Source organism: Gossypium hirsutum, chromosome D05 (assembly GCF_007990345.1).
Source record: "Gossypium hirsutum isolate 1008001.06 chromosome D05, Gossypium_hirsutum_v2.1, whole genome shotgun sequence".
In the NCBI taxonomy this organism is placed as follows: Eukaryota; Viridiplantae; Streptophyta; class Magnoliopsida; order Malvales; family Malvaceae; genus Gossypium; species Gossypium hirsutum.
Window position 1 is genome coordinate 1,045,074 of NC_053441.1, and position 14,904 is coordinate 1,059,977.

General features: G+C 31.1%; 1 protein-coding gene across 8 annotated transcripts; it reads right to left on the bottom strand.

The window, feature by feature from the left end:
* Positions 1-4,926: 4,926 nt before the first annotated feature.
* On the bottom strand, positions 4,927-10,823 carry LOC107907301 (protein TIFY 8). 8 transcript variants are annotated; one of them, XM_041093003.1, is made up of 8 exons: positions 10,266-10,822; positions 9,394-9,554; positions 9,138-9,270; positions 8,828-9,050; positions 8,644-8,731; positions 7,380-7,599; positions 7,161-7,234; positions 6,470-6,985 (listed from the first exon to the last, which is right to left on the bottom strand). In XM_041093003.1, exons 1-8 carry the CDS (start codon positions 10,552-10,554, stop codon positions 6,932-6,934), a joined length of 1,242 nt encoding a protein of 413 aa, XP_040948937.1. In that variant the 5' UTR covers positions 10,555-10,822; the 3' UTR covers positions 6,470-6,931. The 8 variants fall into 8 exon arrangements, with proteins under 8 accessions (XP_040948936.1, XP_016690112.1, XP_016690111.1 ...); XM_016834629.2 differs by having other exon boundaries at positions 9,394-9,557; XM_041093002.1 differs by lacking the exon at positions 6,470-6,985 and adding an exon at positions 4,927-5,739 and having other exon boundaries at positions 8,828-9,270.
* Between the last annotated feature and the right edge of the window lie 4,081 nt (positions 10,824-14,904).

Genomic DNA, 14,904 nt, shown 5'->3' on the forward strand with positions numbered 1-14,904 from the left:
AATAAGGAGCCTCCCCCTCACTTGAAAGGCATTCCATTATATGTTGACTTCTTAAGAGTAATAGAATTCTAAGAGCATTTACTCAAATACCTTATGTGTGTTCTTTTTTATGGCTTTCTATTGTTCTTTGTGGCTTCTTTTGGCATAAGTTTACTTCTGCTATATAAATTGGTGCCTTGAAAGACTTTTACAAGAATCCTCACTTGAGTAATGGTTAACTTAGGCGAGTTTGGACAAACGGATCGCCTAATGCCGCACGGATCGTGAGGTGAAAGATCTAGCCCCTTAACACTTACACCTGCTTGGACCTTACACCTTAGCTGACATGAGATGTGAGATGAAAATTACCCTGATATCCTAAGAGAGAGACTTCTCGATGCCCCCAAAACAAAACACTAATACAACAACATAATTTCTATTTTTTTTTAATTTCTCAAATTCAAAATCAACCTAATCCATTTAATTTGTAATGTAAACTTTGACTCAACTTCAATTTTAAAATACAAATTTGAAGTAAAAATAATTTTTTTTTATAAATGTTCTATAGTTATGTAACACTCCTTAACCCTAAACTGTAGTCGGAATAGGGTTACGGAGCATTACCGGATATATCAGATAACTTATATCTAGTTCACAAATAAATAACAGATATAACATACTTGTATCAAATATGTCATATTAGTTCCATTTCATCCTTATAACCAATTTAAACATCATTCTACAACCACAATTACAAAACTCTTATACTTAACATATACATCACTTAGGTACATGCCACGTTATCAAAAGAAAGGTACATCACTAAAATTTCTTTGAGGTCGGGATTGCTCTGGATGTTGGACCGAACACTAGTTTTCTACTAACCTGCGCACGGAAACAGCCGTATGCTGAGTATTAGAATACTCAGTGGTATTACCATAATTCAAATTTATAACATTTATCGATAAATTATATACATTTAATTTATGTCTACAATTATTCATTAATTATATCATACTTTAAATCAACTTGATAATTAATAACAATAAGCAATATTTCAAATCTTGTATTTAATTGCACTCATACCTTATTTCACTATCTCAATTCTATTGGATTTTTCACATCCCATTCCAATAGTTCATTTCAATTCATATACAATTCATTCAATTTATCATTATATTCAATATCAATTCTATTGCAATTTGTACTCATTAATATCATATAACAAAAATTTATTCTTAAGCACATCATGAACTTTGGGCTCATATCTTCAAATCTCATATCTCAATTTTCAATTCACATATCAATTCTCAATTTCACATTCTCATTTATTTCTTTCCATAGCTCAATCAATCACACTTATTCAAATATTCTCATTTCAATTATTTACCCCTATTAACAAGACTGGGACCTTGGCGGATACACGGATCCAACCAAACACACCAGAATGGCACCTAGTGCCTCATCGGATAGTTCGAAGCAATAAAGTGACACCCAGTGTCTCATCGGCAGAGCTGAAGAAAGTTGGTAGCCAGTAGTACCTCATCGAATCTATTGGAAGTAACAGTATGACACCCAGTGTCTCATCGACTCAAGGTCGAAGTATCCATGAACACTTCCAATCCTATGGCATGCCAACTATATCCGACTCAGCCCGACTAGTTAATAGGGTATTCAAATCATTTTTTTATTTCAAATTCACTTTCGATTCAATCACAATTCAATTCAAATTCACTTTTCACTTTTCACTTTTTAATCAAGAAACAGTTCACATAATTTCACTTCGATTCAATTCATTTCATTCACTTTTATTCAATGCAATATTTTAATACTCACCTCAATTTCACTTACCATGTACTTTAATTGAAATTTAACAATTGAAAATAAATAAATTCAAATTATTGTAATACAAATCGAAATTTTCTCGAATCACTCATTGTCCACCTTCTCCTTTCCTTTCTCGGACAATGACTCTTGCACGACATTAGCTACGTAATTAAACAATTAAAAATCATTAATACAAAATTTCATCAAAATATTTCTATTTATACCTAAATTTACTTAAATTCTAATTTAATCCCTTATCATTACTAATTTTATTTTCCCAATCTAACTCCATATTCTCTCTTAATTCTTACTATAAACTCATTTTAACTATTCAATTTCACCATAAATCCCTAATTTTGAAATTCTCTCAATTTAGTCCCTACTATTCAAAACTTATGTTTTATTTTACAAATCAACCCTTTACTAACTTCTAACTTGAAATTCACTCAATTTAACCCCTAATTCATCAATTAATTCAACATAACTCATGTCTAAAAATCTACTATCTTTCAAAATTTCAGCTCATACTTAATAGTATTTTGTTCTAGTTTCATAAAAACTCAAAAATTACAAGAAAATGGGTTAAATTGACTTACCAAATTAACTTTGAACCTTGAAACCCCAAATTTTCCTTCTTTCCTTCCCGTTTCTTTTTTTTCCCTTTCTCCCCTGTTTTCGTTTTGTTATTCTGTTTCTATTCTCTTTTTCTATCTTTTATTTCTTTTCTTTTATATATATAATAATATAATATAATAATATAATTAATATAATACTTATTTATTAAGTAAATAAATATAATATATATTAACTAAAATATCTCAGATATTTCTTTCGTTATGTCACCTCAATTTAGGCGGATGGCATAATTCCCCATTTAGTCCTTTTAACTTTTTTAATCTATTATTCAACTTTCACCCTTATTTCAATTTAGTCCTTTTTTCACAATAACTTTTAATTAAGTCAAATTCACCTAATTAACTACACAACTAACTTCGTAAATATTTATAATAAATATTTAAGAGTTCGATTTACCGGAACGGAGTCCCGAGAATATTTTTTTTAATTTGGTCCTTTTTAATCAGTTAACCATCGAAACATTAAACTTTCTTAACGAAACTTTAATACTACCCTAATGACACTCCGTAAATATTTATAAAAATATTTAAGGCTCAATTTATAATATCAAGGTCTCGATGCCTTGTTTTTGACCCAATTTATCTAATAATTTATTTTAAATCACAAAATTCACTAATTTTAGAAATATTTCTAAAATCATGCTTAACTTATAATTATTAATTAGTAAACTTTTTTAACTTTTTTTTCATCGGATTTAGTGATCTCAAATGACTATTCTGACACTACTAAAAATTAGGCTATTACAATTTAAATTTGTTATTATATCAAATTTAGGAATTATCACGTTAGTTTTTATATGTTATTTAATGCTTGATAATAAAAAATTTAAATAATTAAATGATTATTTTATAATTTTTTTTTATATTTGAGTGATAGAAAAGAATTTACTCCATGATTATAAGTGTAATTTGCCATGGTGAAAATTATAATGGTTACGGTAAAAAATTATTAAATTATGTTTGTGAAAGCCACTTTTTTTTTGAAAACGTGATTTGCATTTCTTTACCTCTAGTAGAAAGAAAATCGGTATATTTGGGCCGGATCTATCACTTAAAAATGAACTTTTGGGCCAATAAAATATTTAGGACTTCTCAGAAGGGTGGATATTTTGTTAATTTCTTTATTAATGCAAAAAATAAAAAGAAGAGATAAATTGTCATAAAATATGAGAAAAAAGGGATACTTTTTAATTTTATAATTTAAATATCATTCTAACATGATATTTGAACTTTAATTTAGGACAGTTACATATATAAAGAATTAATTTTAATTTAATTATACATATAAAATATTGATTTTTTTAAAAAAATATAACTATTTTAATGTTGAAGAAATATAATAATTTAGGAACAAGTTGAGTATGATTAGAAAGGATGGTGACTACTTTCCCTATAAGTTAACGGTCTACGTCGAGATACGTGACGTTGGTAGTTTTCACTGTATAGTCAAGTTCCAAATCAACTAATTTTCTAGTGAAATGTCTTAACGAAATATTTGTATTTGTAAATTTGATTTATAAAAAAAAGAAAGAATGAGTTTAGTTATTAGCGAAAGGCTTCAATTTTATGTGATTGGAAATTTTTAAAATGATAGGGGGTAAAGTGTAAAGAGAACATGAATTGGTTAATGGTTATATATTAAAAATGTCTATAAACTATAATAGTTTATTCATATAAGTCCTTATGGTTTCTTTTTAGTTATAGAAGCCGTTTTTTTTAATACATATTCATAAAAATACTTATTTGTAATTAGATAACATTTTTTTAGGACACAGACAAAAAAAAATACATGTAACATTGGACAAACAAACAAGTAAAACATTACCAAAATATTATTGATGAGATCATATTAAAACTATTTTAATCTAATAAATTACAAATTATTACAAATATTAGTACGATACATTTGACATAATATAATATAATATGATCACACAAATTAGTGTCTAGATAGAGTTTCTATGATGACTTATGCAAAACACAATATAAAACAAAAATAACAAAAACACATAAAAATGTATATAAAACAAATTATTAACAATATGTTTATAATATTCTAAACCCACGAAAAAACACAAATATAAATGTGGTATAAAAAAACTACGAATGCATCAACACAATTACCAAAATTCACATTTTTTCATACCATGTATCTTCATGTTGTTTTATCAATAATCATACTCATTCAATATATATTATATTTAAGAAAAATTTTGGCGTATGAATAATTTTTTACATAGATTTCAATAAATTTATTCATATACATTATTTTTCGTGTTATGCTAAATTTTTTTAATTTTAAATTCATTATAAATTTAGCACTTATGTAGTATATTCTAATTTTAATCTCTTTCTGCTTTATAGAGTTCCAACTCTAATTGATTGGATTTATATTACATAAATAAGAAATTGTTAGATTTTGGACAAGATAAAGGTTCTACAAGGCCCTTTTGAAAGTCAAGGATCCATAGGAACAGAAAAAGAAGAAGAAAATCTACCTCAATTTTTATTAGCAGAAATGAGTAGAAAAATGAGTTCAGATTCTCATTTTGGGATTCCGATCATCGAGTTGCCAACAAATTCAAAAGATCTAGATGGAGGAAGCGATGAATGGCGAAGTTTGTGCAAGTCAGTACGAGAAGCTTGTGAGAATCATGGCTGCTTCCAGGTGGTTTACCATAAGATTTCATCCCATCTCCAACACGAATTGTTTTCTCTGATACGGCAACCTTTTAATCTTCCATTGGAGACGAAGAAACAAAACGTTAAATCAAAGCCTTTACATGGCTACTACGAACCAGGCGGTGATTTCCTTCCTTTCTACGAGAGCTTCGGACTCGAAGATGCCTCCAGTTGTAACTCGTCAAAAGCTTCGCCCAACTTAATGCAGATTCATCACCATAATCACTTCTGTTAAACCAAACACTTCTCTTCAAATGGATCAAAATTAGCCGATCAAGATCTAATTTGATTTTTTTTCCCGTTAGCGAAACGATTACTGCTCTGATGTAGCCTGTAGGAGATGGAGGAGTTGAACCATGTGATTGGTTTGACGATCATTGATGGTTATGGTTTGGGAGAGAAACGTGAGTAGTTGATGAAAGATTATCAACTGCGGCGGGTGATGAAATATTCAGCGCCTCCGTCGGGAGAGTATACGAATGTGGTATCGGCTCATAGAGTGCTCTACTTTGCTTGAAATTGAAACCAAGGATGGAGAGTGGGTTAAGTTGTGTATGCCACCCGGTACTTTCGTCTTCATCTATGGAGATCTTCTTAATGTAATAACATTAATGCACTGCGACTTTTCAATAACAGTAAGAAAGTTTTCAGGATGTAACTCAATGAATAAAATTACAATTCAATTGATAAAATGTAAAAGTATAGAAGAACAATTATGTAATTATACCAATTAACAGAAACAAATGATAATTTTAATAATTACAATGAAACTTTTTGTAGTTTGTTGACCAAAACAAAAACATGCTAATAATTGAATGACTAATTGTATAATTTACTTAAAAATTAAGTATAAATTTAGGAAAAAAACAATACTTTTTTAAAATTAAAGGAGTTTTGAGAGGAAAAAAGTATGAGAGCTTAAATTCTAGACATATACTCAAATCATTTATTTATTCCCTTCGGTTTCCGCTTTGGACCGTTTATATATAAACCCACCCAGTCGTGTACGTACACATTGTAGATTCCCACCATACTTTTCTTTAAAAATCATTAGAACCATATTATGATTTCTTGTTAAATCTTATCATCATTATAATGATTTTATAATACTATACTTTTAATGCCATTAGTTTTTATATTAAAGAATAGCTAAATTAGTAAGTTCTACAAGTATTTCAGGTGGCAGATTCTTTTTTCTTTTAAACATCAATAAACAATTGCAAAATATTTAACAAAATTTTAAAATGTGAGTTCAATAGTTAAAATTTTATGACTATTTGAATGATTCAAAATTATTAGAGCCAATAAGACAAAATTAAGGGTAAAGGATCATAAAAACTCTTGTATTATAAGTCAAATTTTACTCTATAAATTAGATTAAAGAACAAATGTTAAAATTTCATCTATTTTTACAATTAAAGTTTGATCCATATATGTCAACATGAGCTATATGTGATGCAACTTTTTAGTAGAAATTGATAAATTTTTTAACAAAAAAGATCTTTAACCTAATGTATAGTAACTAATTTAAAAGCGGTAAAATGCAATCTATCTCTTGGCATAGGGGCCTCCATGGTTATTTTACCTAATTTACTAATGTTGAATTTCCAAATTAAATTGCAGGCGTGGAGTAATGGAAGAATGCATGCAGCAAATCATAGGGTAATGTCGAGGAGAAACGAATATCGATATTCTTTGGGAACATTCGCGGTTCCGGTGAAAGGTACGATCATCAAAGCAGCAAAAGAGATGGTTGACGAGGAACAACCTCGAGTTTTCAAGGATACCGATTTCATGGACTTCGTCGATTACGCAAACGCAGGGGGTTCATTGCTATTCGACTCAGAAGCTGTTCTTATATGCTGCTCTACCCAGAAATTAAGTTAAAAATTCGAAAAAGTTTTAAGCATTAATGACAGAGACATGAAATGGATGGGACTATTCCTAATAAGTAGAGATGATAGCAGGTTGGAAATCTGCAATTTCTGTAATATCTGGATTTGAAGCTATTCCGAAAACTTTGCTTAAACTTTATACCTCTCTTTTATCTTCAGTACCAGCTTCCAGGTTTCTTCCATCTCTAGCCATAACAATTGTGCCTTGAGGAACCCCTACAATTGCACAATTTGTATTTCAATCCTAATTCGAAAAAGCAATTCATTCGGGGTTGGACAAATGATACGACACGATTGCATGTCATGCTTGGGAAACAAGTAACCATACCAACGAAAATGGATACCAGTTTAGAAGGATCACCTGTTTGTATCGGCATTCGTTCACCGGAACCAGTTGCTTGACTTGCATTATCAGTAACAGCCATCTTTCCCCGAAGTTCACGTGAGAAAGCAATGCTTCCTACTGCTTCAGGTTCTCCGCCGGGTGCATAATTTTCCCCTGTCCTCACAGCAGATTTAGTAGAGTAGGTTGTCGACCAAGATCCTCCATTTGATCCAGCCAATGCCATTATTACATCTGCCTGAAATGACCATGCAGCATATAGTTGTCATGACCAGAAATGCATATTAAGAAACAAAATACCAGACACGATATTGATGTGAAAATGAAATTCTCGAATGATATCTTCTAAGATTCCATAGCTATCAGACATAAAACTGTTCCCATAGCTGACACACCCGAGAAATGTTGCTTGGACTGGAGCTCAGAACAGTGATTACAGATTCCTATGTCTCACAATCTTCAGTTTCTCAGTAATCAAACTAGTTATTTCTTATCGAAAGAACTATATTTATAACATCATGTCATCCAGTAGTACCCACATTATTAAATCCCAGATAGTTAAATTTGCACTTGTAGAACCCAAATAACACGGTCCTATTTTCTAAGGCTTCATTTTGAAGCCAATGGACCTGTGGTACAGTGCAATTGAGCACCTTTATGCCGCAACCACGTGCTATCTTCTAAACTAGCTTTAATGGTAAGTATGTGTTATCCATCCAAGGGATAATGGTAGCTCCATTTCCTAGAGTAAAGGACATCATAATCAAAGGTGATGACAGGCCCCTCTTATGTAGCTTTAAAAATAGGATTCCGTTATTTGGACAAGTTGACCACAATATGTCCCCCTAACCCAGCTAGAGAATTGACAACATATTTGAAGGAGCACATCACATGTTCATTCCTCCTATTCTCCAAGACGTATTGATATCAGAAGAATCCATATGGCAATCTCATCTGATGTTTCACAACACATGATGACGTATCAAATATTAAGGAAACTTCTAAGTTCTAATATCCATGAATAAGGACGTAGGTCTAATCTCGGGTTATAATATGCATGGTGTTAAGCTCAATGGTTATCTTATGCATTTGAAACCTAGTTGCATTTGAAATTCATGGATTATATAACGTAATTACAATATCAACTTAGCTTAGCTGATATAGGGCTGAATGTTCAATTAGATAAAATACTTGAATCAGAAAGAAGTTGATAAGAAAGCTTGTCGAGAAACAATTGATATTAAAAAACTTGAGGTCCATTAGCAAACAATAGGAAACTGACCTTGTTCGGGTGCACATCATCAAAGACGTGAGCCTGACCACCATAAAATATAGTCATTTGTCGGCTGGCAGATGTTAATCCCTGTCGACTGTAACAAAGAAAAGAGCATTGAATTTATTCTGTTTTTTTTTCTTTGCAGAGCACAACAATCAAAAGCAAGAAACAAAGATTATATTATATTCACCTCGGAGGAACTAAAGGCTCGGGATGTGAATTATGAGCCCCAGTCTTAGGCCTGCCCCCACTTGGCACTATCGCAGATGAACCCTTTTCAGTGGGAACACCGCTAGCATTAATAGAACTCAAAATTCCAGGGCCTTTAATTCCAGTTCTAGATCCTTCATCGGCAGCTGCTTGAGAGATAACAGAAGGACCAACAGTTGTATCCTTGAACCTGTTTGAAGATACTTGATGCACAAAAGGCACAAAGTGACCACCACGAGAAGCATACTGTACTGCTGAGGGGACAGACCGTTCCCATTTGGAAGCATTACCTTCAAGTCTGCTACCAGCGGGAGGCTGCAATATAAGAGATGTAGAAGAAGGCCTCATTGACTTCATACCAAGGAATACTTCGTCCTCGTTGGACCTTCTAGGCCGCTCTCCTCCAGCCCCATTGCGAAGCATCTGAAATACAAACAATAAAGAAAATTATTTAGTACATATGAACGACTAATAACAACTAAAGCTTCACTTTCACTTTGAGAAAAAAGAAGTAAAACAAGATAAGATACAATATAGATGATATACCTTCATCAAATGCAAGCTCTCAAGAGATTCATGACCCATAAAGGCCGAATCTGAAAAACTTCTCTTACTTCCAGCCAAACTGTTGTTTTTATCTGGCCCGGATATTTCACTCCTTGGACCATAGTATGGAATCCCCTCAAGATGATTACCAGCCTGCCTTTCTACTAATTGATGAGAAAATGGATCAAACTTTTATATTGATTGAATCCCAATTACATGACGAGCAAATGTAACAAGCTTGAAGATTAGGAATGTGGACATGCCGATATAAAATGCATATTATTACAAGCAAAATGTACAACAAATAACTAACAACATTAGGAACCAAATCAAGGAATCACACAGAAAGCATAATCATCGGTCATCAAACACCATAAAGGCTTAACCTACCTTCAAAAGGTAAGACAAATCAGAGAACAACAAAATTCTCCACTGAAAATGAAACTACAACCACTTATTTTTAAAGCTGTCTGGCTCAAAGTAAAATATTCAGAGAAAATATAAGCATGGAGACAGTAGGGATGACCTACGGAAGGAGCTACCAACTCCATTGGCTGCTGACCTCACAAAGAAACTAATCCATCATAAAAGACACCAACCCTTAACATAAGACTAAAGACTTCCTGTTGTAATAGCTAAATCGAACATGTGAAGAATCAAGCAGAGTCCAAAACCCAAAATCAAAAACTACCCATCAAACTGCAAAATTCATAATTTCCTATTCCATCATTCCCTAATGAGCCAAACCCTAGTGAAATTTACTCACAAGTTCAGCAAAACAACCCCATTTACACTTTTAGCATATAAGAAAATGAAGCAAAAAGAGAGAGAGAGAGAGAGAGAATCTTTAAGGGGAAAATAGTGAAACTAACCAGAACCCAGATCGGAGGTGGAAGAGATGGGTCCACGGCCAGCACCACCACCACCGGAAGAAGCGGCGACGGAGGCTGAAGGAGACGGTGAAGCCTCTGAAAACCTTGCATCAGTGGCTTTAGGGGCTAAAACGACAGAGGAATTAGAAGGTTTCATTCCCAGGAAATCGTGAAACATTGCTGCTGGTTTTACTTGTTGGTGTTGCAGATGAGTTGGGGTGTTTGTAGTGTTGGCATTGTTGGTGTTGGTAGTTTTGCTTTGTTCAGCCATTTTCAGAACAGCAACCATTCCATCTTCATCATCATCATCATCACCATTATAGACTCCACATCATCATCATCATTCATCTGCAGTTGTTGCTCCTCCACCATAGCCTAGCTTCTCTCTCTCTTTGTCAAAAAGAGAAAGGGAAACTGAGAAAAGAGAGCTCGATTTTTAAAGAAAAAAGATAATAAAAAAAGGGGAAAAGACAGAGAGTGTGAGACACTCAGAACCAAAGGCCTTTTATGAGGACTGAAGAGAGAGAGAAAGTGAGCATTAAAAAGCAAAAGTTTTTCTTTCTTTTTTTTATTGTGTTCTCTCAGTTTTTATTGGGGGATTGATCTTTGTCTTAATGTTGGGTTTTTTCCTTCTTCCCAGTTTCTTCTTACATATATAAATATATATTTAATTATTAAAAGTTTATTTAAATTACTGTTAGTGTTTCGCACAAATAGTAATTTTTCTTTGAAGAAAGCTGAGTACAAAATTGATATTTTGTGAGTGTATTTGTTAGGAGTTTACAAAATACAATTATAATGCATGATTGATTATTTAAAATTAGAATAATTTAATATAAATTTCAACTTATCCTACAAAATTTTATACATTCTTAAACTTAAATTTAGAAGAATCTAATAAAGAATATATCCATGATATTTTTGTGCTTAAAATGTAATTACTCTATTTACCTTTGTTATATTTTCATAATATTTAATAATATATTTATATTGCATGACAACTTTGAAATTTTAAGTTTAAATTTCACTTAAATAAATTAAGCGTATGACGACTTAATTTGAATTGAATTATTCGTTGAATTAATGATTTTAATTATTAATACTAATGATAAGTGTTAATACGAATAAATATAATTTAATCCTTACACACTTATGAGAGGAACAATAGGTGATAAAAGGGCTTGAATCTAAGTAAAGTTTAAAAGACTTTTCTCTTGCTCATATATGGTACATACTAATCATGTTTTTTTTTTTTTACATTTAGATCATTTTCAGTTTTGATCTTTCAAATACGCTTAGATGTGATATTTAATCCTTATATTTTAATGTCTAATATAATTTGGTTTCTATGTGTTTATAATGTTATTAATTAGTTTAATATTTTTATAATTAATTAATTAATTCAAATAGTTAATATCGTTAATTTTTCAATTAAAATGTTACATGATTATGTATATAATTTGAAAGTAAATTTATAAATCCAAAAATTAGATGAATTAAATTCTTGAAAATAAAAGTAGGACTGAATTCTAAATGCATGAAGTGTAAAGATTTAGAATCGCGGTTGTTTGAATCAATTAGGGTGTTAATTTAGAGAGTGACACTCGCAAACCAATATGGATTGAACCAAGGTAAAAAAATCTGATTGAACTAATTTTTTAAATATTTTTTATTGATTTATTCAATCAAACCATGTGAATCCATAACCTGACTAGCTCGACTACCGATTTAGTTTTGAAAATTTTACTTAAAGTATATTTTAATTTTTAAAATTTTTCTCTATAATTTGATGTAAATAAATAATCAACCCATTTCGAAAGCATATGTAAATCATACCAATTATAATTTATTTATTATCTCTTATTTAAATTATAAAAAAGTAAAAAAATAAATAGTGACACTAAATTCAATATAACATTGACAATAATATTTAAAAAATATATAATGCATTAATTATTTGATTGGATTGGAGAATTGTGTCAATCACCCCAACGACGATATTCATAAAAGTATTAAAGTGAGGTTAATCATTAAATTAAAAAGATTAATTAAATTACGAAGAGTAAAAGGAGTTTTAACCTTAAAAGACAGTGTTTGAATTTTAGCAAGTAAATTAATTGTGTTAGCATAAAAGAATAATATTATTGGTGAGTAATGAAGCAATTAATTAAAGTTAGATTGGATTTTTTAGAAAGTTAATAATGAATGTTATTTGTCAGCGTGTGTTCAAATATTAATTGTGTTTTAGATCTTTGGAGTACGTCATAACTAAAGGGAATATCCGTTTCATTAATTTCTTGGAACTTGAAAGTTGTCCCGTGGACAAATTATTACATCAACCCCTTTTTCACAGTTGAACATAATTTTTAAATTTCTTTAACTGTAATAAACAAATTCCCTTTCAAAAATAATAGCATAACTGAAGTATGCTACATAGGTCTTTTATTTGTGGGTGCCCACAATATCACAAGCCTATGGTAAATAGTTTCAGATTTTCTCTCTTAGAGTGGGTTTGGATGGGCGGTACGTTTACTTGCGATTAGTATAAAAACAGCGGTGGCGGTAAAATTAGATACTGTAGCGTGAGACAAAAAGTAAGTTAAACGCACCGCACCGCACCCAACCGCCCATTCAAACCCACCCTTAGATTTTTTTAAAACTTTAGTTGTCGGTTACGTAGTCGATCGTCACTAATTTTTGTCAATTGTTTTCTTCTAATTTCAACCTTGGAACAGGAGGCAGTCTAAGACCTCATCACGCTTTTTGCCGGTTCTGTATTTCCCTTACTTTCTTGGGATTCATCTTAAGCGTTTTTCTGCTTGTTTTGTAGTCGAGCTTATGGGTGGTTGTGGTTGCCTTCACCACTCGAATTCGTTACCGTGTGGGAAAAGGATGAAGGCTTAGTGTCAACACATTAAATCTGAGTTTGGGGGGGAGGGGGCTAAATCCACACTTGATGGTTTGCCTCCTCCTTATTTTCATCTTCTATTCAACTAGCTCAGTGGCTAGTTGTGCTTGCTTTTGTAACTTGGTGGCGATAGGCGGACATGACAATAGCATCGAAATGGTATTGCTAAGTTATAATAATGAACAGTATATACCATCGACAAAAAAAAGTATTCACATCTACGATTAAATTTTATCCGTAGGTTCTCTTTTTAGGTTGGTTTGTATTATAAACTAACCCTTTCTTTAAGCTCAAATTGCTTAAAATACATTATTTTAAAAAACAGTGATATATAGGAGTGTTAAATTTTTATATTGTTAGTAGACAGATATTTTCATTTTATTTAAATAAAATTATTTATATTTTTTAATATTTCAATAAAATATGTTATTTAATTTATTAATAATGTATAAAAGATATTGTTGGTGGATAAAATATTGCGACTACTAGAAGATGGATCCGAAATCTTTCAATAATTATGAAGCATAAAATCTAAGCTAAAAACTTTGTACTTCCTCTCACTGTAAAAAAGGAAGAAACTTTCTTATCAAGTTAGATTTATCATTATCTTTATTTACTTTTTTAAAATGGTTAATGTTTTCTTTAAAGTGAAATGTTGTTTCATAGGAAGTTTTATTTTTAATAAATTATTTTTCTTAATTTGCCTCTCTTCAAGGATACAAATTAATTCAAGATTTAACTCAAACTGATTTATATAATTATTCTTATAAATAAAATTGTGAAATCAAATATCAAAGTTTATAATTTTATTTTTATTTTTAAAAAAAATCCTGTATGGACCATAATATGCTTTGCCAAAGTGTTTGACTGGACCAGATTCCTTTTAAGACCCCACCAGCATGGTGTATCACATATCCAATGTAACACCCCTTACCCGAGACCGTTTCTGGAGTCGAGCACGAGGCATTACTTGGCTTATCTTACCAGTTCGGAGCATAAAAACTAGGTTTGAAAATTTATTTCATTATTCGCAGCAAATCTGTCTAGTCGCGCAGCAGTTACTAAATTAATTATAACTTGAGCTAAAGAACTCGAAATTTAATCCCGTAAATTTTCCCTGAAACTAGACTCATATATCTACTCACCATAAAATTTTTAGAATTTTTTTGTTCAGCAAATTAGTACAGTTTATTAGTTAAAATCTCCCCTGTGTCACCACCAGACTGCCCTGACCTCTAGTCACTAAAAATAAGTTTTCTCGCTATAGGATTTTCATATGAAGTTCTTACTTGTTTCTATAGTAAATAGACTCATTAAGGAATCTAAGCATGTAAATTTCAACTCATAACCATTTTTGTACAATTTGTAATTATTTTCTAAACTCAGATTAGGGGACTCCAAAAACAGTTCTGACCTTATCTTACTAAAATTCACATATCTTAAAATATAAATTTTTTTTCCTACACCGTTATTTTTCCATGAAAATAGACTCAACAAGCTTTAATTCCATATATCATTCACCCTCTAATTCATTTTATACTATCTTGGGTGATTTTTCAAATTCACGTCACTGTGCTGCCTGAATTCTGTTTCTTTGCAAAATTTTATCCTTTTATGATTTCCATGCATAATTTATCACCTAATCTTTCATAACAACAAACACCTTCATCCTTAATCATTTTAATAACCATACATCATCAACTACTTACACATCACTCATTACTCATATTA

What these genes read in the sequence shown, in the direction of transcription:
- LOC107907301 (XM_016834620.2), bottom strand. Translation starts at nt 10,554, where the DNA reads ATGGTTGCTGTTCTGAAAATGGCTGAACAAAGCAAAACTACCAACACC. An exon ending in AGAGCTTGCATTTGATGAAG is followed by an intron (nt 9,271 to 9,393) that starts GTATATCATCTA and finishes TTTGTATTTCAG; the next exon opens with ATGCTTCGCAATGGGGCTGG. An exon ending in GAGCCTTTAGTTCCTCCGAG is followed by an intron (nt 8,732 to 8,827) that starts GTGAATATAATA and finishes TCTTTGTTACAG; the next exon opens with TCGACAGGGATTAACATCTG.